The 25769-nt window shown below is 46.5% G+C and overlaps 1 protein-coding gene across 3 annotated transcripts; it reads left to right on the top strand.

Annotated features, from left to right (window-relative positions):
• The first annotated feature begins 340 nt into the window (after positions 1-340).
• Positions 341-20637, top strand: SLC1A6 (solute carrier family 1 member 6). 3 transcript variants are annotated; one of them, XM_024134174.2, is made up of 10 exons: positions 341-671; positions 5988-6199; positions 6996-7133; positions 8655-8859; positions 9637-9679; positions 10105-10448; positions 13651-13884; positions 15223-15417; positions 19306-19440; positions 20293-20637. In XM_024134174.2, exons 2-10 carry the CDS (start codon positions 5995-5997, stop codon positions 20486-20488), a joined length of 1695 nt encoding a protein of 564 aa, XP_023989942.1. In that variant the 5' UTR covers positions 341-671; positions 5988-5994; the 3' UTR covers positions 20489-20637. The 3 variants fall into 3 exon arrangements, with proteins under 3 accessions (XP_023989942.1, XP_007101481.1, XP_054947533.1); XM_007101419.2 differs by having other exon boundaries at positions 521-671; positions 5992-6199; XM_055091558.1 differs by lacking the exons at positions 341-671; positions 8655-8859; positions 13651-13884; ... (1 more) ...; positions 19306-19440; positions 20293-20637 and having other exon boundaries at positions 5995-6199; positions 10105-10135.
• The last annotated feature ends 5132 nt before the right edge of the window (positions 20638-25769 follow it).

Below are 25769 nucleotides of genomic sequence, written 5' to 3'. Positions count from 1 at the left end.
GGAGAGGGGCTGGCTCAAGCTCACACAGCGGCCAAGTGGCCAAGGATGGAACGTGCACCCCGAGGGAGAAGAGGGGCAGCCGAGCCCACGCAGGGGCTGCTCTCACTCGGACGCTCACGCCCGCGCCTTCCCCAGACCTCCGCTGAGGATGCGGGCTTGGGCCCAGTGGTGCCAGGGCCTGGTCCCCGCGCTCTCCAGGGATGTTCTGGCCTCGGGAGGGCTCAGGAGGCGGCGGGAGGCTGGGGCTCGGAGGCGCGGCTCTGAGCTGGGGGGCGGGGGCTAGACAAGAGAGAGGCCAACCACTCCGCCTACCCCAGGATCCCCTCCCTCCCCAAACAGCGGCGCCCTTTCTCCCGAGCTGCAGCTGAGCCAGGGCTGGGCGCGGGGGAGGCTGGGGGCATCCCGGAGGGGATCCCGCCCCCCCACACCTCCAGCGACCCGGGGCCCCCACACCCACGTGAACGCAGGGCTGGCGCCGATCCCACTCGCTGCACAGCGCGTCGCGGCTCCGCGCGGGTACCTCGGCCTTTTGGTCCTGGAGCCGGCGCTGCGCGGTCTCTGGCGGGTCCCCCGTGCCCCGGCCGGGCGCTTCTCTGGGCTCCGGCTTCTGCCTCCCGGCGCAGCGCGTAGGCGGACACGCGGGCAGGCCGCCCCCGCAGCTCCTGGCCCTGGTGAGTGGGAACACCACGGCTCCTCGAGGGCGGGGGCTCCGTGGTTCAGGGCAGGCGGGATCCGAGGCCGGCTTGGCCTACCCTGGGGTCGGGCGGGTGGGGCGCCCCCTGCGCCCACGTTCCCATCTCTCGGCTGCTCTTTGTCTCAGCTGCTCCCCGACTCTTAAGAGTCGTAGCCTCCGCTCATCTCCCCGTAGCCCTGATCAGTTTCTTATCGCCTTAGTTACCCCAGATTCTCCCTGCCCATCTCCCTTCCTTCTCATCCTGTCCCTCTATCCCTGGCCTCTACTGGTGGGCAGGTTTCCACCTCTGCCTGATGCCTGGTCCCTTTCCAGGGCTTGGTTCCCTTCCCTATCTGGGGCTTATTCCTCCAACTCCGGAGGGACCTGGTTGTGACAGACTTTGGCCATCGCTGCGGGGGGCGGGGGGCTGAGTCCGAAGTTGTGTGTGGTGTGTTTGTGAGACTGAATTTATGAGTAGGGTTGCCTTCCCAAAGAGGTGGGTGGGCCTGAATGTTTAAATGTGGGAAGGAATTTGGATGTCTGACGTTTTGTGTCCCAAGTTGTGTGTGTGTGTGTAGGAATGGCACTTACTGCAAATGCCCATATGGAGTTTCATTTACAAAGGGTGTTGTGCAAGGACGTGAAGGTGTGTATGTATGGGGTTGTGTGTCTGAGGAGGGCTGTGGGGTTTTGCGTCGGACGGCATTCATGAATGTGTCAAGTGCGTGTGTGTTTGCGTGTGTAGGAACTGTATGACTGATGCTGCATGAATGGAGTTGCATTTCTTTTTGTTTTAAATTGAAGTATAGTTGATGTACAATATTATATAAGTTACAGGTGTACAACATAGTGATTCACAATTTTTAAAGGTTGTACTCCATTTATAGTTATTATAAAATATTGGCTATATTCCCTGTGTTGTACAATATATTCTTGTAGCTTATTTTATACATAATAGTTTGTACCTCTTAACCCCCTCCCCCTAAGTTGCCCCTCCCCGCTTCCCTCTCCCCACTGGCAACCACTAGTTTGTCCTCTATACCTGTGAGTTTGTTTCTTTTTTGTTATATTCAGTAGTTTGTTGTATTTTCTAGATCCTACATATAAGTGATATCATACAGTGTTTGTCTTTCTCTGTCTGACTTATTTCACTTGGCATAATACTTGGAGTTGCATTTCTGAAAGTGTGTGGGTTGTATGTTGAACAGTTCTGTGTGTGTGAAACTGTGTGTCTGTGTGCAGTTGTGTATATGTCAGTCATACACAAGAGGTGTGTGACGTTGTGTGTTCAAGTGTGTGTATGTGGTGTGTGATGTATGTGATTTCCTCCTTGTCTTTCCCTCCCTTCACTCACTCCTCAGGCTAGCAGAGTATTGAGATAAAATGTATGGAAAGCATCCTTGTTTGCCCACTGTAGGTTGCTTCAGCTTTAGAATGAAGGAGTTCCTTCCTTTTTGCCCCTGGCTCTGAGAGATGCCCCTCTCATCACATCTAAGAGTCTGGAGGTTGTGAGAACCAGGTGGGGGACCTGTCCTTGAAGCCCTGAAGATCCTGGAACACTAGAAGGGCTGTTTCCTGAGTAGGAAGCCTAAGAAGCAGGGCCAAGAGAAGGCCTAGGACCAGGAGAGACTAGAAAAGAGAGAAGCCAGGGTGAGGGGAGAAGGCCCCCGGGGGTCCAAGAGAGACTGAGAAGGGGCCAAGTGGAGGCCAAGATCCTGGGAAAACAAGTTCAAGTCAAGCATTGCTTGGCAAGTAATGCAGTCAGGACCGAGCAATGTTGATGGGAAGACCCTCCCCCTTGTCAACAATTTTCTCAGTCCTCAGTCATGTGTCTGTTGGATTTCTGCTTTTCATTAACCTTGGTTGTCATCTATTTCATGCTCACTAGGTGCTGTTCTAAGTGTCGCGTGAATTGGGCCATCAAAGCCACACAGGAAGTGACCAGTTCCTGAAAGGTGGAGTGGGATTTGAAACAAAGAGCTCATGTACGCTCTTCCTCTAGGCCAGGGATCTCCAAAATTTTTCAGTAAAGGGCCAGAGAGATTGTATGGAGACGCATAAAATCTCTGTTCCAACAACTCAACTCAGCACTTGTAGCACAAAAGTAGCTGTAGACAGTACATAAAGAATGAGTATGGCCATGTGCCTATAAAACTTTATTTACAAAAACAAGAAGTGGGCCAGAATTGGTCCTTGCACTATGGCTTGTACATCTCTGCCCTGTACCATTTTTTGTAAGGAAGAGATAGGAAATAGACAAAACTAGCTCTGGAGTTTTTTGTGACTAGTTTGGATCTCAGCTGAACACTCCCTTGGGACCCATGGGCAGCTTCATGCTATTTCTTGGTGACTGGGAACATACATCTTAGAGATGAGGGAATAATTACACATTTCCTATGTAGTCGGTGGTCTCCTGTCCGGGATTTTTCACAGCCAGCTGAAAAAAACCATCATGGTTTCAAGTGACAGATCCTTTGAAGCAGGACCCCAACTGGGGTTTGACATTGGGAACCTGGGCTTAGAGCTGGAGGAAGCAGGACCTGGAAAGCTGAGGCAGATACCCCATCCTTGGGATATGGGGAGGGTGAAAGAGGACAAGAAAGATAGTGATCTCAGAAAAGTAGGTGCTCAGCCAGCAGCAGCCAAAAAAAAGTTCAGGGAACTACCTATTGGTCTGTCTCTGAAAGACTCCCAGCCTGATCTGGATGGATTCAGGCACTGGGGTTGGGGTTAGGGCTTGGAGGGGGTTGGTGGCAAGGAGAGGTATCTGAAGCGCTGATACCTCAGAGAGCAGCTGGGGGAGGCCAAGTTCTCCTTACCTGTACAGCCATCCCAGGCAACCCAAATATGCACAGTCCAGCACAGGATACAATATTTACTGTCTTTCTGTGGCTTGGAGAGTTTTTTCTAGGAGTTAGATGAATCTAGTATATCTGCCGGGAAGCAGAGAGCACACTCAAAAAGGAGAATTGAAAATTAAGGACTGTTTACAGGGTTAAACCAGTAAAGTTGGCACAGCACTCAGAGATCTGCAAGAGTCGGGGGGCTGCAGGGAGGGAGCAAGAGGGGGACCTGGGGAGAGCTGTGGCTGTAACAAAGGATTGTCTTTATTTTTTAATTGTAATACGTATTGATATATAACATTGTGTAACTTTAAGATGTACACCATGTTGTTTTGATATATTTATATATTGTAATGTGATTTCCATTGTAGCAGTAGCACCTCTATCATGTCAAGGGAGCCAAGAACACTCAACGGGGAAAGGATAGTCTCTTTAACAAATGACGTTGGGAAACTGGATAAACAGACGAAGAATATTGAAATCAGACCCCTATCTTACACCACTCACAAAAATTAACTTGAAGTGGATACAAGTCATAAACATAAGGCCTGACACTGTAAACCTGCTAGAGGAAAATGTAAGGTAGAAGCTGCTCAACTTTGGTCACAGCACTGATTTTTTTTTTTTTGATATAACACCAAAAGCACAAACAACAAAAGCAAAAATCAAGTGTGACTACATCAAACTTAAAAGCTTCTGCACAGCAAAAGAAACAACAAAATGAAAAGGCAACCTACAGAATGGGAGAAAAATTTTGCAGACCGTATATTGGATAAGGGGTTAATATCCAAAATATATAAAGATCTCATACAACTCAATAACAAAAATCATAAACAATCTGATTGAAAAATGGGCAGAGGAACTAAATAGTCATTTTTCCAAAGAAGATGTCCACATGGCCAAGAGCTGCAGAGGATTGTTCAGTAGGAGCTGTGGCCTTAGGTAGAGGAATACAGTCAATGCCAAACAGGGGCCTGGTAGGGGGAGCTGAGAGAATGCTCCACCTACATCCCCTCCCACCTTCCATTCTCCTGCTGTTTTCCACTGGTCAGACTGAAAGGGCAAGGGAGCCCGGGCAATGCCAACTGTAGTGGTCAGCCTTTTGCCTGGGGATGAATCTATAGGGATAACAGAATTGCCAGTATGCCTACAAGAGGGGTGCTGCCGCTTTTTGCTGTGAGATCAGTATAGGTAAGCCTGCTTATCTTTCTGGAATAGGAGGTGCCCAAGGCCCACGATACTTTTACGGACACCCATGCAAAAGTTTTCACTTCTTTTAAAATCAGAATAAAGAATTTAACTTTCAAGTCAAAGAAAATGTTTTAATATGTAATATTACTGTTCTCATCTAAAAAATTGGGGTGAAATTTACACAACAGAAAATCAACCGTTTTAAAGTGGCATTCAGTGGCATTTAGTTCATTTGCAACATTGTACAACAACCACCTGGATCTAGTTCCAGAATAATATATTCCTTTCTATACCAATTTGGCATACCAAATTATACCCAATATAATTTTAATATATATTTTAATGGAGGAAGGGGCCATGAAGGCAAATTTTCCTCACAATTTCCAAGCTGCCCTATACATGTAAGGTGTTTAGTTGGTAAAAGGATAGGCAAGTTTTATTTCTTATATGCATTTTATTTAATGTGTATTAAGATATAATAAGCATTTCAAGTAGTGATCTAAAGTTTCCAGTTTGGATTACATTTATTTAGGTATGTAAATAAGATGACATGGATATGGCTGAATGTAAAGAGTCTGAAGTTTGGGAAACAGTGCCTGGCACCCCAGAGAGACTCTGAACATCACATTTTTCTTCAAAAATGGATCCTGAGGAGGTGCTGGGATCAAGAATTATCACCATTTCCATCCCATGGGACTCTCCCTCTCCCTGTTGCTCACTTGGGCATGCACACAGAGCAGCTGCATTTATTGGGCATGAACTGTTTGCCAGGCACCTGCTGATTCTGTCGTTGTGGAAAGCCCATTTGGTGGCACCTCCAGGCTAGACACCAAACTTTATTAATTTGGGGGACTAACCACAGAGTGCCCTGTTTAAGGCTCTGAGTGAAGTTGACGCTCAGCAAAGATTTGTCAGTCTGGTTTGGGAGCTGGGTCAGCTCTCAATCACTTGTGATGATCTCATGAAACAAGGAGGGGTCTGGAGTTAGAGAATGGCAAAAACGTCCATTATATTGTGACCTACTTCTCTGCCTCTTCCCAGCCATGCCTGGGAGTGATTCTGGACACCTTGATCTTTTTCTGCCAGGACATGACCCTTGAACCCCTGGCAGTGTTCTCAGGTGGCCCAGCGCAGGCACATCCCAACAGACCGACACCGCCCCTCCCCTGCTGTTTGGACTCTCTCTGAGTTCATCACCAGCTTCTTCCACCTTTCCCCTCTTCCCACATCCACCTTCTGTCCGGCCCCTCACCAGGCCCGGGCCCCTTTGTACCCCGCAGGTAGACGATGAGCAGCCATGGCAACAGCTTGTTTCTGCGGGAGAGTGGCCAGCGGCTGGGCCGGGTGGGCTTGCTGCAGCGGCTGCTGGACAGCCTGCAGCAGAGAGCGCTGCGAACGCGCCTGCGCCTGCAGACCATGAAGCGTGAGCACGTGCTGCGCTTCCTGCGCCGGAACGCCTTCATCTTGCTGACCGTCAGCGCCGTGGTCATTGGTGAGTCGTCTGGGAGGGGCGGGCTCTGCCCCTGGAGGGCGAGGACTTGAGGGAAGTTCCCCGCACAGCATATTTCTTCCCTCCACTTACTTCTTCTCACCTGCACAGGTGCACACGTCCACCATTCCCCCTCCCCAGGACGCGCTCACACAAATAGGTATACATTCTTGCAAACACATCTGTGGGTACACACAATGTCTCATCTATATGCATGTGTATATACAGGCATAAGTGTACACCATACAAACGCACACTTTCTGCATACGAACACACAAAGGTGGACACGTTTTTATGCATGCACAAAACATACAGGTGCAAAAAAGTAAACACTTGCACACATATACTAGAACTTACAAACACGTTCACACACACATGCATTCCTCTGCACACACAACGACACACTTAAGAGCTTGAATACATGTGTACCCCCATGCTTGAAAACAGTAACATACACACACAAGTCATACCTGTATACACACATAGGAAAAACATGTGCATCTCATATACATGGACCCTCATATACAGGCACAGATACATGTGCACAAGTGAGTACACACTATCACATATGTGTGCATATGTACACATGAATGTGTGCAGACATTTATACACATATCAACATAGTAACACATAAATTCATACATTCCACAATGTACACACAAACAGGCACACACATAGAATGTTTCTCTCTTTCTTTCACTTCTACCCACACACACGCCCTTCTTGGGATGGATGGATGGCCCCTGCTTGGGACTCAGTGACCAAATTCAACTCTACAGACCCCTCATTTTGGCCCTAGGGGTCAGCCTGGCCTTTGCCCTGCGCCCGTACCAGCTCAGCTATCGCCAGGTCAAGTACTTCTCTTTCCCTGGAGAGCTTCTCATGAGGATGCTGCAGATGCTGGTGCTGCCACTCATTGTCTCCAGCCTGGTCACAGGTGAGAGAGCCCAGGCCAGTGTTGGCCTCCAAGACCCATCCTGGAGTCCAAGCTCAAACCTGGAGCCATGACTGTTCCTAGCATGGGACCACCTCCCCAACTCAGGACCTCAAACATGGAGCATGCACGTAGCTCTGAGTCTTTGGCCAAAGCCTTGATCCCAATCAGACCTGGGTTCCAGAACCCAGATGATCTGCAATACTTATCTCAGTAGCTTTCCTGTACTTTTCCTTGGAGGTAAAATACCAGCCTGAGAGGGGCTTAGTATCATCCAAAGATGAAAGGAAGGCTGTTGTGGGGCATCCAGGGAAGGCAGCTGGGATGTGGTGTGGAAGGTAATGGGGTGGGACGTGGATGAAGGTAGATACAGGTGAGATACAGGTGACAGGGTTGTGGGTGGAGGGGGGGAGGAAGTATGGATGCCCTATGCAGGGGTTGGCAAACTTTTTCTATAAAGGGCCAGGTAGAAAACATTTTCAGCTTCAAGGACCATGTGGTCTCTGTTGCAACTCTTCAATTCTGTTGTAGTGCAAAAGCAGCAGCAGATTAGTTTGTAAACAAATGGGCATGGCAGTGTTCCAATAAAACTTTATTTAAAAAAACAGGCAGCGGGCCAGATTTGTCCCATGGGTGGTTGATTGCCAATCTCCAGATTTGGGGATGGGTACAAAGATAAAGGGAAGGAAGAATGATTTCTTGGGTTGGGTTTCCTTGGAAGCAGAGACTGAGAAGGGGCTATTTGCACAAGTGATTTACTGAGGGGTAGCTCTCAAGAGAAACCTATGAGGAAGTGAGGTGAGCAGGATGGGATGGGGAAAGAAGCTAAGTAGAAATGTGGGTTCAGAAGAAGGTTGGCCTCTCAGCCTGATCCCATGGGGAGCTCTGGAGAATGTGCAACACTACAGAATTGTTCTCCACAACTCTACCACCGTCTAAATCAAAGGAGCTGAACTTTTGAATCCCTGTATCAATCAGTCATTGGCTGTAGGTCTCCCATGGGGACTTTGTGGGTGAGTAAGCTCCTGTTTTGCTGAGGGCAGCCCTCAAGAGAAGGGGGCAGCATGAGTTGTTAGCAGCCAACATGCTCAGCTGTGGAAGGATAGGTGTATCAGCATGGTAAGGGGTGTCTTGATAGGGGACCAAAAGTATCTACAACAGATAGTGTATAGTGAGCTGGGTTGGAGGGAGGTGTGATTTTGGGGTGGATAGGAGGATGAAGAGAGCAATGCAGATGAGCTTATGGTGCAAAACAGGGGTGAATAGAGGATGGAGTGGGGGTTGAAAATGTTGGCTTGGAATAGAGGGAAGGTTAGTGAAGTGGTGCTTGGGATAAAGGATGGAGTGGAAGTTGTATTTGGAACATAGAATGGGAATTGGAGGATGGCGATGTGGGGTGGGGCAAAGGAGGAGGGATGCTTGGTGGACTGGTTGTAGTAGTGTGGGGAGTGTGGAGCAAATGGATGGGAGAGTGGGTGGTGGGGTGTGGATGGGGCTGCTCGGGCTGCACCACCTGTCCTCCAGGTATGGCGTCCTTGGATAACAAGGCGACAGGGCGGATGGGGATGCGGGCAGCTGTATACTACATGGTGACCACTGTCATCGCGGTCTTCATCGGCATCCTCATGGTCACCATCATCCATCCTGGGAAGGGCTCCAAGGAGGGGCTGCACCGAGAGGGCCGGATCGAGACCATTCCCACGGCTGATGCCTTCATGGACCTGGTCAGGTGACGTCCTTTCTAATTTTGATGGGAATTCCATCCCTACATGTAACAACGTGTACTCAAGGGGAGAAAAAGGGGACAGGCTAATCCAGCCTGGAAATGCAACACCCAAGTTGGGCCTAGCTTTTTTGGTACCTATTTTCTGTCCTGGAGCCTTGCACAAATCCTCTGAGAGCAGCCTACTCCTAGGATATGATCTTTTGACCTGTAGGCTAGGGAGACTATAGTTGCAGCATCTTGAGATGGGCTCAGGACAAATGGTATTTGTCTGGTGTTCCCAAGATCCATTGGAAGGTGAGTGATTCTCTTAAAGTAGCAAGATTTTGCCTGCCAGAACCAGGGCTGGTCATAGTTCTACCCTAGTCACTGACTTGGGGGGAACCTAGCGTTGGAAGAGTTCAGGAGCTTTCCGTGTTTTTTTCTTGGAGACATCACTGTGTGTGAATTGAAGTCCCTGAGGTGGCATAGGGTCATACCAAAGGGCTCAGACAGGCCTGAATTTGAGGTCCATCTGTACCCCTTAGGAGTTGTGTGGCTTTGGGTAACTTACATAAGTTCTTTGTGCTTTGGTTTCTTTGTATGTAAAATGGGGACATCAATCACACTCACTTTTAGGATTATTGTGGTGTTGAAATCAGATCACATAGGTAAGGCACTTAGATCATTTTTCAGATGTTGGCTGCTATTATTATCGTTGCCATTGCAATTATTATTACTGTTATCAGTCTAGATTCTCTTCTAAGGTCTAACCACGTTCATTCATCTGATGTTTTTCTGCAGAAATATGTTTCCGCCCAACCTTGTGGAGGCCTGCTTCAAACAGGTCAGGGGGAAGTACATAGTCTGATCAAGGAGGTTTGGAGGGTTGGGGGAGCTTGCTGCTGAGTGAATGTTCCAGGAGTGAGGGATGGGAAAAGGAACCTGACAGAGCATTGCCCAGGGGCTTTTGGAAGAGTCTGAAAGAAAGAATGTGCTTCCTATTGGTGTGGTGATCAAGGAAAGGTTAGAGAGAAGGACTTAGGTCAAAGGCTGCCTGGGGATGGTAATGGAGGAGGAACCAAGGCTTCTGATCATAGACAGTTGAGGAGACAGACCCCAAAACCTGTCTGAGCGTTGCCCAGGGAGCTTGTGAAAAATGCAGAATCTGTACTCATTCTTCCATTCATTGCTTGTTCACTCCCTCATTAACCTGTTTATGCACTCAATTTACTATGCATTGGTCTATGGCCAAATATCTCCTTATTTCAGTTTAAGACGCAGTACAGCACGAGGTTGGTAACCAGGACCATTGTGAGGACAGATAATGGATCTGAGCTGGGCACCTCCATGCCTCCTTTATCTTCAATGGAGAACGGAAGCAGCCTCTTGGAAAATGTCACACGGGCCATGGGCACCTTGCAGGAGGTGCTGAGCTTTGAGGAGACTGTGCCTGTGCCTGGCTCAGCCAATGGCATCAACGCCCTGGGCCTTGTGGTCTTCTCGGTGGCCTTTGGGCTGGTCATCGGTGGCATGAAACACAAGGGCCGAGTCCTGCGGGATTTCTTCGACAGCCTCAATGAGGCTATTATGAGGCTGGTGGGCATCATTATCTGGTGAGTGCTGGGCTGTGACAGGGGCGGGGTGGTGGTGGTGATGGCACACAGAAGGGTGTTGTCAGGGCTGGGAAGTCAGGCTGTGGGGCAGCTCCTGAAGTGGTTGTTGGGACCACTTGGCCAAAGTCATTTATATATGTATTGGTTAATTCACACCCTCACTCATTCACTCACTCATTCATTCATACCTTTGTGCAATGATTTATTCACTCATTCACTCCCTTGTTCATCTATTTTTTCACTCATTTATTCATTGTACTCAAGCTTCTGTGCATTGTTCATTCAGTCCATCATTTATCTATCTTCTCATTCTTCTATGGATTGGCCAAATTATCCATTCATTTATTTATTTATCTTCATTCTTCCATGAATTGGTTCATTCATTTTCCCATTCATTTGTTCATTTTTCTGTGCATTGGTTAAGTCACTCATTCATACGTTCATTCACTCATAAATTCACTCACAAACTCATCCATGCATTAGTTAATTCTTTGATTGATTGATTGATTTACTCACCAAGTCATCTATCCATTTGGACTCATTCTTTGACTCACTTGTTCATCTCTACATTTGTTATTCTCTCATTCACTCAATCAAATATTCCTTGCATTCATTCATCCATTTGCTTAACCCACTCATTCATTCACTCACCCATCATTCATGTCTCATTTGCTCATTTTCTCACTCATTTATCCTCTCACTGATTATTCCGTAACTGACGCATTCATTCATTTATTCTTTAAATCCCTTCACTCTTTCAGCAGACATTTTCCCAGGCTGACTTTACTTTGAACTCTGGAATACAGAGATACATTGAATTCAGTCCTTGTCCTCAAAGAGCTTTCAAAGTCTTGGAGGAGACAGACACATATTAGATAAATATAATACAAGATGGAATGTTCTAGAGTCAAGAGACATTAAAAAAGTATAGGGAATATGGATAAGTAAGCAGCCAATGAGGGATATACAGTAAACTCTGTCTGGGAAGGTGAGGAGGAAGTCATGGAGACATCCACCTCTTAGTTGGGTCTTGAAAGGTGAGTAGGAATCCAACAGGAGAGGAAGAAAGGAGAGGCACTTCAAGCAGAGGGAATAGAACATGCAAAGCTTGAAAGAACCTGAGTTGTTTGGAGAATGATAAGGAGTTCAAGAAGGTGGGAGCCTACCTAGGGAGTGGTGGTGGAAGATGTTAACGAGGCTGTCTTCCCAAATTGGGGAAGACTTTGTACATCATCCCAAATAATTTGAAAGTTGGGTGGGGGGCTAGAGGCTAAGTTGAGAGCTTGGAAAAGCAGCTGAGGGGATTGGGAGGGGAAGCTTATCAAGGACGAGCAAGAAGATTGAAAAGGAATATTGAAAGCTCAACTGAATTGGGAACCATGAGTTTATAGTGATGTCCTTGGCACGTTTGGGAAAATATCCGTATGTGCCAGGTCGCCGAGTATAGGAGGAAAGAAGTTATGTGCAATTGATCCAGAGTTGAGGAATTTTGCAGAGTGTGAGAAAGGAAGGATGGAGGTGAAGGATTTGAGAAAGGAGTTTACAGATTATTCACAGAGGTAGGTCTGGAGTTGGAGACAAGTCAGCAACCACCCACCAGGGCTAACCTCAAGCCCAGCTTGGGGAATACAGATGTGGCTGGAGGAGTCCCCTGTATCCTCATTCCCACAATCTCAGCTTGGGTCTCATCATTTCTGACCTAAGCTGTTGCACCACCTCCCCAAGTGGTCCTCACATCCTCCAATACATCCCCCGTGACAATGACCAAGTGTAGACTTCAATTTCTAAAGAGAGAGAAATAACAAAGGAAGCCTGGTGATGGGTGAATTATGGCATCACTGGCAGAAACTCACAAAACTAAGCAATGGACTGTTTTGAGGGGAAAACAGGTGAGCCCCCTATGAACTTGCTTCATCTGTCTTCTCTACTTTTCACTCACTGCTCCAGCTATACTGGTCTTCTTTCTGCTCCTCCAATACTTCTAGCTCACATCCATCTCAAGGTCTTTGAACTGTGCCTGCAATGCTTTCCGCTCAAATATGCATGGTTCCTTTTCATCATTCAGGTATCAGCATAAATGTCACCTCTTCAGAGAAGCCCTCCCTGACCACTCATTCTTACAGCCCCACTCACTGATTCTCTTTTGTAGTTATCACCACCTGAAGTTTTTAATGACATATTTCTCTGTGTATTGCATAGTTCCCCCATTAGGATGTGAGCACCATGAGGGCAGGGACCATGTGACTGGAACATAGTAGGTGCTCAATGGATATTTGTTGAGTGAATGAACAGATAATTTAATAAGGCAGGTTGTTTATAATTAATTTTTTATTGGAGTGGAGTTGATTTACAATGTTGTGTTAGTTTCTGCTATACAGCAAAGTGAGTCAGTTATATATACATACATATATCCACTCTTTTTCAGATTTTATTCCGTATAGGTCATTATAGAATATTGAATAGAGTTCCCTGTGCTATACAGTAGGTTCTTATTAGTTATCTATTTTATATATAGTAGTGTATATATGTCAATCCCAATCTCCCAATTTATCCCTCCCCCACCTTTCCCCCTTGGTATCCGTAAGTTTGTTTTCTACAGCTGTGACTCAATTTCTGTTTTGTAAATAGGTTCATTTGTACAGTTTTTTTTAGATTCCACATATAAGCAATATCGTATAATATTTAAGACAGGTTGTTTAAGATGTCTGTGGGAAATCCAGGTGAAATAACTTAGGACTGGCGAATGAGTGAGAATAAGTACTTATAGGAAAGAGAATAGGGGCATACAGGTTCCAAATGTAGAGCAAAGAGTTGGGGGAAGTGAATAAGGGAAGTTAGAAGGCCAGAGATAGGGAGTGTCTGGGCAATGTCTAGGGAAAAAGCCCTGAGGACAATGATTATTTGAGGGGACTTGAATCGGGGTGTGGGTGAAGGAGAGACCTTATAAGAATGTATATTTTGGAGTTGTAGGAACTCTTCTGCTCTGAGGGCGAGCTGTGGGTAAGCAGGAAGAAAAGGTGGGATTTATTTGTGGGACCCAGCCCCATTTATTATTGTGTGGGGAAGGTTGGAGTGGAGTAGGGTGCTGTATGGTGTGTGTTGCCTGGCTCCAGGGTCTATGTCGCAAAGCCTGGGGGATGCTAGCTCCAGGCTTGTAGGGGAGATCATGAGGGAGGCCTGACAGGTGTCTGGCTTGGCCCAGGTATGCACCTGTGGGCATCCTGTTCCTGATTGCTGGCAAGATCCTAGAGATGGAAGACATGGCCGTCCTGGGGGGTCAGCTGGGCATGTACACCCTGACCGTCATCGTGGGTTTGTTCCTTCATGCCGGTGGTATCCTGCCTCTCATCTACTTCCTCATCACCCATCGGAATCCTTTCCCCTTCATTGGAGGAATACTGCAGGCCCTCATCACTGCCATGGGCACGTCTTCCAGGTATGGCCTTGCTCCTCACCACTGGTACCCTGCCTAGGTTCACTCTTTGCCTTTCAAAGGCTCTCTTAGGAGCCCTGCCCTCTCTGCCACTACAGAACCTCATCTGGATTGCATAGTAATGTCAGGTGCTCTTGAAGGTCTCCAGGTGGCTCAACACCTGGGCACTGATCTTTGTCCTGGGCTGGCTCTCCTAACCCCTTTCCCTCCTTTTCTGTTTCTCTATTTATTTGTTTATTTTTAAAATATTTATTTATTTGGCTGCGCTGGATCTTAGTTGCAGCATGTAGGATCTTCTTTGCCGCATGTGGGATTGTCGTTGTAGCATGCGGGATCTTTTTAGTTGCAGCATGTGGGATTCAGTTCCCTGGCTAGGTATCAAACCCAGGCCGCCTGCATTGGGAGCATGGAGTCCTAGCCACTGGACCACCAGGGAAGTCCCTGTTTCTCTATTTAATATGGAGGGAGAACCAGCTGCCAATTTTGAGGTTAAGACAAAGGGTCCAACATGCCTCATGATCTCAGTCATTTTCTACCTCATAGGGTCTCATCTCCCCTTGAGATGGCCTCTGGGAGCTCCCTTGGCTTCCTTCATTTTTGTGGTTTCAGGGGTTTCATAAAGAGCTCCCCTCTCCACCATCAAATTCAAAACAATCTGAGAGGTATCACTAGAGCCAACCAGATGGAAGAAAAGTATCATTTTCATTGCTTGTAACACCTATTGGAGAATGTGCCTTTTGATCTGTGGCCAAGGAGGATTGGTGCCATTGTACCCCAGAATTAAACTCACTGGGTTGCCACAGGCATGGACACCCAAAGATCCCCTTTGTGGGTCCAGGATTCTCACTGCATGATATAAAGCTGACCAGACAGAGCACATGTTTTATGGACCAGCTGATCCCAAGTGGGGAGAGAGACCTAGAAGGTTAGTGTAGCTGAGGTCACTCCCTGAATAAACATGGGAAGTGGGGAATAGGAGTCTTCTGTAATACCCCTCTCTTAGCCCTGAGGTGTGGGAGCTCAGAAGGCCCTTTGCCTCCTTTCTGGGAGTGGATAGTTAGAGTGAACTGGTGACATGAACTAGTGTCTAGTAAGTAGCCCTCAGCTATTGGCTTTAGGTGGGTCAAGAGACCTTCAGCCTGGGGGACCTCATTGCTGTGTGCTCTCTGTGTCATGAGGAGTTCCTCTCCCCCATGCACAATCATCAGCCTCTGAAATGTTAGACACCTGCCATCTTCCCCTTGCTCTAGCTCTCACTTTGCCTCCCAGTGTTCTCAGGGGGAGCCCTCCCTTGGCCCATTGCCACCACTTATTCTCAGCCCTTGGGGTTCTCTCTCCCAGCTCTGCGACACTGCCCATCACCTTCCGCTGTCTGGAGGAGGGCCTGGGTGTGGACCGCCGCATCACCAGGTTTGTGCTGCCTGTGGGGGCCACCGTCAACATGGATGGCACTGCCCTCTATGAGGCCCTGGCCGCCATCTTCATCGCTCAAGTCAACAACTACGAGCTCAACCTGGGTCAGATCACAACTATCAGGTGAGTTGACCTTGGGTGGGACCTGCCAACAGCTGAGACCTAAGAAGTCATTAGCTTGGCTGGGGGTGTTGGAGGGGAGGGAGTCACAGCAAGAAGTAAAGGGAGCCTTTGGATGTTGGAAGGGGGATGTGTTGAGGGGTGCAGGAAAAAATAAGACATGGTTCCTGAACTCAGGGAAGATCCAGTCTAATGAAGGAAAAAGACACACTGATGATGATGATGATGACAGTGTTGTTGATGATGGTGTAGATCACGGAGGTGAGAGTGGTGATGATGTTGATGGTGCTGATAGTGGTGATGGTAGTGATGGGGGTGATAAGGGTGGCGATGGTGATAGTGGTGATGATGATGATGGCCAACATTTATAAAACACTTGCTATGTGCCATAAACAGCATTAAATATTTTACAAGCGTGGGATCTTTGAATGACATCTCATGATGTCCTATGCATAGTCCCATTACTGCCCTTGCCAAATTAAAAAAAAGATTATCTGCTTATTATGGGTAGCGTAAGAGTTTTAGGAATCCAGAGAAGGGTTATCTAACTCAGCTGATGCTGTATAGCTTTCTTTTTCTTTCCATTTTCTTAGCCTCTCCCTGAATAATTTCAACATCCAAACAGGTGACTCTTCCATCATCTTCTTTTCAAAGTTCGCTGACCTTTGGAATTCCAGCCACCTACCCTTGGGGCCATGTCCTGGACTTTGCCTCTGCTTAGCCTGCTCTGACATCTCGAGTATGTGCATCATGGCCACAGTCTCCAATCTCTCCATCCTCTTACTTTACTTCCCCTACGTATTTTCTTTAATTCCATGAAAATTTTTGCTTCTTCAACTCCTCTCATTCCCTCCATTATGGTTTCACTTTCCCTTTATGTGTTTTAGTTCAGTGCCTCTCAAACTTTTATGTGCATACTAATCACTTGGGAGTCTTGTTCAAAAGCAGATTCTGACTCAGTGGGTCTGGGTTGGGGCTTGAGATTCTGCATTTCTAACAAGTTCAGGGGTGATGCTGATGCTGCTAGTCTAGGGACCACACTTGGAACCATGAGCTTCCAGACCAGAGAGTATGGCGCTTCATTCTTTCATTTTCGTGAGAGCGTCTTTGACATCCTTACCCCTTAGTCTTTCCAAATCCTCAACATTGGGGATTTCAACCAACCGCTTTATCTATTCCTATGTCAAGGTGTCTGAACCCAGCTAGAGAAAAATCTACCCACTGTGGTGATTACTACAGTGACCACTACAAGACGACGCATTACATTATCAGCTAAGTGTATTTCCACTCAGAAATCCCTTTATATCAGTGATTCAAAGTCTTGGCTACACGTTAGCATTACCCAAGACCGCCTAATCCCTGAGGCTCTGACTTTCTTATGGTGGGGGTAGGGTATAGGCATTGGTATGTTTGTGAAAACTGCCCAGGGGATACTACTGTGCATCCAGGGTTGATAAACCACCCAGTTATATGGTGGCACCATTATCCATCCCTCATTCCAAATCTTCACTCTAGTTATCTTCCAGCTCCATTCTCCAATTTTCTTCCGTGTAAAAGATCATATTGCCTTATACCTCAGGGGTGTCACTGAGGTGACTGAGTGTGAATGGACCCAATTTTCTGCTCCCACAGCTCAAATTTATTGTGGTATGCATCCATCCATGCTTTCTTTCCCCTGATCTCAGTTTAAACATGGATCTGTTGCTCTATTCAAAACTCATTTCTCTACAGTTCCCCAAATCTCATCCCTCCTATCTTCTAACTCTGTCAGCTATTCCATTGCTTACTTGCATTTTCAATTCCACTGCCTCTACTTGAACTTTCTCTATAGCATATGAAGGTATGCTGATGTCTCTCACATATTATAAAAATAAAGACCTTAGACCTAGAATGCTAATGATCTCAGGGAAACTGGACTCCAGTACCCATGCTCTTTAATGGAGCATCCTACCCTCCCTAACTGCTCTCTGCCCCTCTTGGCTTCATAGGGATTGTGGATAAAGGCAGGTACTGCAATGTCATGCAGTATAGTACAAAGCTGGCTTGGCTGGAAATACTGATAACTGGGGTCAGCAGCAGGATGGAGTGCTCTCTCTTTTTATAGGGGTTCTGAGAGACCACTCTGCAGATAAGGAAAACAGGCTGAACTTGGGTCCCAATGGCTGAGGGACATTCAGGGATACAGCTTAAATCTGGGCACTATTGGCTGATAGCATCTGGAGGTTCTGTGAGATGTTGAGCCCATGTGAAGTCCCTTCTACTATGGGTAGAGGAAGTCCCAGCTACCTTGTTACCACACAACCCAGAGATTGCCTCTGAGTCTTTCTTCAAACAATCTTCCTTGCCTTTACAACAGAAGGCTGTGGTATGAGAAGCCTTTTCTAGGGGAAACCAAGGATGCAGTGAAGATGACGTGAAGATAATTTCAAAGGAACACGTTTTGGTTTGTTTGTTTGTCTAGCTTAGGGTCCCAAACGTTGCAGTGAGCACCTTTCATGGGGAACTTTCACATTCTGGGGAGTAGAGAAGTCATCAGAAAGGGTAAGGACTTTTGACGGGTGTTCTTAAATGGATCAGGGAACTGAGCATCACTTCTAGCTTCTAATCTATGCAAAGAGCTTGGTGGCAATGGCCAGCTTGAGACCCATCAGGTAATTGCTTCAGAATTTAGTGGCAGATTGTGGTTGGATGGTTAGGGATTCCTAGTTTGGACAGAATCTAAACTTAAAAAAGTTTGAGGTGGATTATTGGATCCAGGTGGAATTAGCTGGATCTTATCATTCCATTGAGAGCATGATTGCTGCCTCCCGAGGGCATGCACTCATCACTGTTTATGCCAGGGCCAGCACTCAGAAGAGATATTCTCTCTCACTTAGGATAATGGTAATAATGACCCTTCTTGGGGCCCTATTCTCAAAGCACTGTTCTCTTTTACTGCTCATAATAACCCCTCAAGGTAGGTATATGTCTACCATTCTATAGATGAGGGAATATAGGCTCTGAGTTTATGTCCAAGGGTGTACAGCTGACAAATAAAATCTGCTGGACCCCAAAGTCCATTCCATGTTCGTGAGCCCAAATGTTTGCTCAATCACTGTTCTGTAAGAGACATCATCTGTGTTAAGCATCTTGAGTAGCTCTATGTTCACGACTATAGAATTTGGGAAAGGACTTCAGAAGCCACCAGGGAGGGGGGCCGTCAACTTCAGGGCCCTAACACCTTTCCTGGCAAGCCCAGTGGTTTTATAATTCTTCTTAGCATACCATGCTAGACATCCGAATTGATGCAGGAGGTAAAATCTAGCCTACTTCTGATCCAGTCTGACCCTCTACTTGATGGTGGATCACCATCTCTTTCATTTTCTATGTGTTTTACCTTTTAGTTTTCCAAAACCTTGTATGTGTAAATGTCTAATGTTTAAATTTCACTCAACACCATAGACAATTTCTTCTTTTGACTCTGAATTTGGCCCACCTTCCAGAGTTCTGTTCCTGGCAGCTGGACCCGTCTATACTGACCTACCTACTTCTAGCATATGCGCAGATGGGGAACTCAAGCTTCTGCTTTACGGCTGCTGCCCAGGTTGATTCTTCTGCCCTCTTCCAGTCCCCAGAAACAGCTGGTTAAATCCTTACTCTCGCATCTGCAATATGAATTGTTTAAAACCTCTATCATTGGGTGGACGTCTAACCAGATCCCAACGAAGGACGAGGGAACATAACTGCATTGGCATTCAATGAAAGTTGCTTTGGATTTGCTCTTTATTTGGGGGAATTTGATTTAAGATGCCCTGGGGAACTGACCCCTTCCCTTCTTTTGTGTGTCTTCTGACACTGCCTCATCTCTCCCTTCCTTCCTCCTTCTTCGCTGTGTTTTCCCTCCATGTGCAGTATCACGGCTACAGCAGCCAGCGTTGGGGCTGCTGGCATCCCCCAGGCAGGTCTGGTCACCATGGTCATTGTGCTTACGTCGGTCGGCCTGCCCACTGAAGACATCACGCTCATCATAGCTGTGGACTGGTTCCTGTGAGTGCTCGTCAGACTCTGGTACTCTCTGTCCTCGAACCCTCCACTTTCCCTGCAGCACTCCCAACACATGGGCTCTTATTCCAGCAAGGACAGAGTTCTAGAATTTTAGAATGAAAAGGTGGCCTGGGGGAATATCCCAAGCCATGTGGATCCCAAATTCTATAGAGTTAACCTTGGGAAGTAGGGCAGGGAGGAGGTAAGCAATGGGGTCTTTACCCAATATCCAGAAAAGCCCTGCTGTACCTGTTTTATGTAGAAGTCACCAAAAAGGTGATCCTTGGGGGCAGAGCTGGCTTGCAGATTTCAAAAAAAAAATTCTCAACTTTAATTTTTTAATTATGTATTTATTTTTGGCCACGCCGTGTGGCTCGAGGGATCATAGTTCCCCGACCAGGGATTGAACCTGCACCTTTGGCAGTAAAATCGCCAAGTCCTAACCACTGGACCGCCAGGGAATTTCCTCCACTTTTAAAAATAGGAGGTTTACATATAAAAATCTGGACTTTTGTCTCCACTTGGGAGCTGTCACCTGGATCTGAGTCTCATTTAGATGGTCTTCAGTCTGGCCTTGTTTACTCACAGTGGTTACCTTCCTCATCCTGTATGCTGTTCAGCTCATAACTCCTAATTTTCTATATCAGACGTTTACATTTTTTTAAAAAAAGAATTGCATTGCTAGTAACAAATGTGAGCATATCAGAGCTTGGTCCACACTGTGTTAGACTGGAATGTGAACCCCAACTTCTAGGCACAAGGAGCTCCTGGCTGCTGCACCCTCTTCTTTGTGGAGCTCTTCAAACCTCGATTAACTGTGGCTTGTCTCTCCCCCCCCCGCCCGCCCCCCTCCAGTGATCGACTTCGCACCATGACCAATGTGCTGGGGGACTCTATTGGAGCAGCGGTCATTGAGCATTTGTCCCAGCGGGAGCTGGAGCTGCAGGAAGCTGAACTCACCCTCCCCAGCCTGGGGAAGCCCTACAAGTCTCTCATGGCACAGGAGAAGGCGGCGTCCAGGGGACGGGGAGGCAACGAGAGTGCCATGTGAGAGCCCCCAGCTCTGCCGCCTAGAGGAGGGAAGGGGGCTGGGGAGGGGCTTCCTGGGGAAGACCACTGCATGAGTGACTGTGCACTGAACACACATGTTCTTTCCAGCGCGTCTGGGGGAAACTGAGATAAAAGAGTAGGGATGAAAGATGTCTAAGGGCTCTGTTTCTCTCTGGGCATATGCTGAGAATTTGTGGGAGGGTGATGAGCAAGGCAGGGGAGGAGATGTTTTCCCTGGGATTGAGGGTAAGGGAAGCTTCAGGTTCCACAAGGTGAGCGATCAGCTCATGTTCCTCATTTTCTCAAGGAGTGGTGGAACTCAAGAAGGTAAAGGAAAACTACTATTTCTCATAATAAAACAATATCCATGGCCTCTGTGTCGGGAGTCCCTATGACCACCTTCGGGTTTGATGATTTGCCAGAAGGACTCACAGAAGTCGAGAAAGCTCTGATGCTCACATTTATGGTTTATTGCAGTGAAAGGACAGAGATTAAAATCAGCAAAGGCAAAAGGTGCAGGGGGCAGGGGCCAGGAGAGACCAGGTGTGAGCTTCCAGTTGTCGTGTCCCAGTGGAATTGCATGGACAGCACTTATTTCTCCCAGCAATTATGTGTGACAACACATATGAAATACTGCCAACCATGGAAGCCCACCTGAGCCTTGTTGTCCAGAGATTTTATTAGGGTCTGTCATGTAGGCATGGAGTTCCTGCTGACCTTCACAACTCACTCTGTAGTCCCCCCCAGAGGTCAAACTAATACAGCATTTCTAGGGTCCCAGGTAAACAAAAACAGGCATTCATCATCAGCTACAGTGTCAGCACAGACTACCTGGCATGGATTAAGGCCCCAGGTAAACAAAGACACTTTTATCAGGCAGGATATTCCAGGGGCTTAGAGGTCCTTTCAGGAGGCAGTCTAGGGCCAGTCCTTTATTGGGGATGTGCAGGCTTTGAGCACCCTTTATCCTCTGAGTTAACCCTTTACTTCATACACCCCATGGTTGGGAATAGGGGAAGCAGATCCCATGGAGATGAGTAATTGGGACTTGTAGCCCTGACTCTTGACTTCAGGGACTAATTGGCCTGGACATCCCCATGCTGGTCTCAGGGGGCTCTGTGTCTCCTTATTACACATGGGTGGACGTTGGACCTTTAGCGTTATTTTCTTACAGCCTAATGAACCAAGTGGGACATTACATGAGACCTTACTAAAGGTGTGGGGAAAACACAAGTAAACAGAAGGTAACATGATTCTAGCTGCTATAGATATAACTCAACTCCATGATCCTTTTGTCCAAGAAACATGACATTAATTTTTTCTAAATCAAATTAAGCTTCATTTGAGCACCTACCTCTCCCAAAGAGGGGAGGGAAATTAAAGCATGGGTATGTTTTGAGATACTCCATCCTCCATTCCTTAGGATCCTAAGAGAACCCTTGAGCATAAGCAATTGAGAGAACTTGGGAGAAGAGCTCCAGAAATCTTTAATGTATTTTCAGTCACCATGGAGACAGTTATGGTCAAAGTTTGGAAATAGTCCATGAAAAGGCAAAAGGCTCCTCCACTTATAAAACATCCTACTCGGGCTTCCCTGGTGGCACAGTGGTCGAGGGTCTGCCTGCCGATGCAGGGGACACGGGTTTGTGCCCCGGTCCGGGAAGATCCCACATGCCGCGGAGCGGCTGGGCCCGTGAGCCATGGCCGCTGAGCCTGCTTGTCCGGAGCCTGTGCTCCGCAACGGGAGAGGCCACAACAGTGAGAGGCCCACATACCTCAAAACAAAAACAAAAACAACCCCACAACTAAAACATCCTACTCTACATTTGACCATGGGTAACTTTTTTTGAGATCCCAGTCTCAAACCAGAATTTCAGCTTCTAGCCCCACCCACCCCATGGTCAGTGTTCTGTATCCCCAGAGGGCTCCTCTGGAAGCAGGGTATATTAGTTTTCTAGGGCTAACATGACAAAGTACCACAGACTGGGTGCCTTAAACAACAGAAATTTATTTTTGTTTTGGAGGTTGGAAGTCTGAGATCAAGGTGCCAGGAGGGTTAGTTTCTTCTGAGGCCCCTCTCCTTGGCTTATAGATGGCCGTCTTCTCACTGTGTCTTCACATGGTCTTCTCCGTGTGTGTGTCTGTGTCCTAATCTCCTCTTCTTATCAGGACACCAGTCAAATTGGAGTAGGGCCCATCTGAATGAACTCATTTTAACTTAACTACCCTTTTAAAGACCCTCTCTCCAAATACAGTCACATTTCGAGGTATGGGGAGTTAGGACTTCAACATATGAATTTTGGGGGGACACAACTCAGGCCATCACACAAGGTGTGACATACCATCAAGGGATGCATGACTTATCTCCTCCAATCCTTGGAACCTCCTCCAGCTCTATTTTCTTTACAAGTCCGGGTTTTAAAGAAAAAAGGAGCAAGGGAAACATAGATCACTTTTTTTGGTGGGGGGGATTGTGGCTTGGATTTGATTTTATCCCCTGGGGCAAGAGAAATATAGATCATTTTTTGAGGGGAATTGTGGATTGGATTAGATCATCTTTTCATTCTTTCAATCCTTCATGCCAGCCAGAACAAGATAAATTTATCTCTGACCACAGAAGTTATCTGTTGTAAAATATGTGACCTGCTTTCTGGGTTTATCCTGAAAAGAGGAGATGGCTGTAACATGGGGTGTGATCAAAGGCAGGCTGGAAGCTACAAGCAAGAGATGGAAAATCATGAGGATGGAATAAAGCCTGTGACCAACTGTGTTGCTTCTGACCTCAGTGATGAGGGTATTCTGCAGAACCCAGAGCCCTTTGTCATGGAGATAAACACACACACTTGGCCCAAGAGGCAGAGAGATTCAAAGAGGATCTAGCAGCATATAGAACAGTTGCAGCTCCATCTGTTGCTTCATGTCAGTGCGGCAAATCAATAGATCTTCAGCACTATGTATGTGTGTGTGTTTGTGTGTGTGTATTTCCACAAATGGCAGCTGCTTCCTGTAACCCTCCAAATATTCCAAGAATCTTCCTTATCATCTGTATTAGTTTCCTGTGGCTGCTGTTACACATTACCACAATGTGGGTGGCTTATAAGAACAGAAATTAATTTTCTTACAGTTCAGGAGGCCAAAAATCCAAAGTCAAGGTATCAGTAGGGGTGCACGCCCTGTAAAGGCTTTAGGGGAGGATCCTTCTTTGCCTCTTCCAGCTTCTGGTGGCTCCAGGAGTTCCTTGGCTTGTGGCCACATCACTCCAATTTCTGCCTTTACCTCACAGGGCTTTCTCTTCTTTGTGTCTTCTCCTCTTCTGTATCTTATAAGGACAGTTGTCATTGGATTTAGGGCACACCTAAGTAATCCATAATTATGTCATCTCAAGATCCTTAACTAATTGAAATTGGCAAAGACACTTTTTCTAAATAAGGTCACATTCACAGGTTCTGGGTAGGCATATCTTTTGTGGGGCTGCCAATCAAGACACTGTATGGCTCAGGAAATGTAGCTCAGTCTATTTAAGACAAAGATTTTAGTGGTCTCAGGAAGTGGAGTTGTGAGTCAAGCAAGGGAAAACAGCCGTAAAGGGTATGTTTATCAAGCCAGTTACCAACATGGTCAACTAGGATTCCTGCTGGGGAAACGACTGGAGCCAGTGTAATATATGTGCTTCAGACTTATCTCACCCAATAAGCAAGTGAGTTATACACCAGCTCCTGTCAGTCTTTGGTTAAGGAGTGATTCCTGGGGCATTAATTCTCTGTGCACGTGGATGGGGAAGACTAGAGAAATTCTTCAGGCAAAAGATGCAGATGTGAAATTTTGAAGCCAGACAGAATGCACTAAAATGGAAAATGATGATGGGATATTTTGTATATTATGCTTCTCCATCCTACCTTCCTGGAATGCAGTTGCAATGGCTGGAAGGGCAGAAGCTATTTTGTGACCATGAGGGTGAAAACCCCATGCTAAAGGTGGTAGAGCAGAAAAGTAGAAGGATCCTGAGTACTTGAGGGCCAGCCTAGAACTGCTTAGCTCTAGAATTCATGTTTCAGGAGGAAAAAAGCTTTTTCGGTTAGGCCATGTAGTCTGGTTTCTACCATATGTAGCCAATTGCATTTTAAAACAGGAATAGGAGAAATGTGCTAGCAACATACCTGATCGCCTTGACAGGGCATCCCTGTAGAGTGTTATAAAGAAAAGGCAGCATCCTTCTACAGTCATACTCTCTGATAGAACTTTGTGAAATGTTCTCTATCTATATTGTCCACTATGGTGGACTAGCCATGCATAGCTTATTGAACACTTGATATGTAGCTAGTATGATTGAGGCACTGAATTTTTTAAGTTTTTATTTATTTTTCATTATTTTAGACTTAGACAGCCATATGTGGCCAATAGCTACCATATTGTATTGGACAGCACAGTTTTAAGGAATATTGTCTTTGGGGTAATGGAGCTATTTTAGTAGCATTAGGAGTGGGAAGGACAGAGCTCTGATCCCTGTCCTAGAGTGTAGGGTTCAAGTTTCTTTATTTGACCTCATATCTATGACTAAAGTGAAACTGAGGGCTCCTTCTAAGGATGAGTATTTCTGGTTGAGACTCCAAAGCTGCTGTCCCTCTATGACCCCTTGAGGAGTCACATTCTGCTTAGAGCAGCTGAGACCTTGAAGTGACAAAGCTCAAGCCCCGATTTAGTCTTGTTTATGGTATCCTTTGCTGTGCAAATGCTTTTAAGTTTCATTAGGTCCCATTTGTTTATTTTTGTTTTTATTTCCATTTCTCTAGGAGGTGGGTCAAAAAGGATCTTGCTGTGATTTATGTCATAGAGTGTTCTGCCTATGTTTTCCTCTAAGAGTTTGATAGTGTCTGGCCTTACATTTAGGTCTTTAACCCACTTTGAGTTTATTTTTCTTTATGGTGTTAGGGAGTGTTCTAATTTCATACTTTTACATGTACCTGTCCAGTTTTCCCAGCACCACTTATTGAAGAGGCTGTCTTTTCTCCACTGTATATTCTTGCCTACTTTGTCAAAGATAAGGTGACCATATGTGCGTGGGTTTATCTCTGGGCTTTCTATCCTGTTCCATTGATCTATATTTCTGTTTTTGTGCCAGTACCATACTGTCTTGATTACTGTAGATTTGTAGTGTAGTCTGAAGTCAGGGAGCCTGATTCCTCCAGCTCCATTTTTCGTTCTCAAGATTGCTTTGGCTATACGGGGTCTTTTGTGTTTCCATACAAATGGTGAAATTTTTTGTTCTAATTCTGTGAAAAATG

Source organism: Physeter macrocephalus, chromosome 2 (assembly GCF_002837175.3).
Source record: "Physeter macrocephalus isolate SW-GA chromosome 2, ASM283717v5, whole genome shotgun sequence".
Classification (NCBI taxonomy): domain Eukaryota; kingdom Metazoa; phylum Chordata; class Mammalia; order Artiodactyla; family Physeteridae; genus Physeter; species Physeter macrocephalus.
The sequence above is the reverse complement of the archived record's forward strand: the minus strand, read 5'-3'. Positions and strand labels throughout refer to the sequence as shown.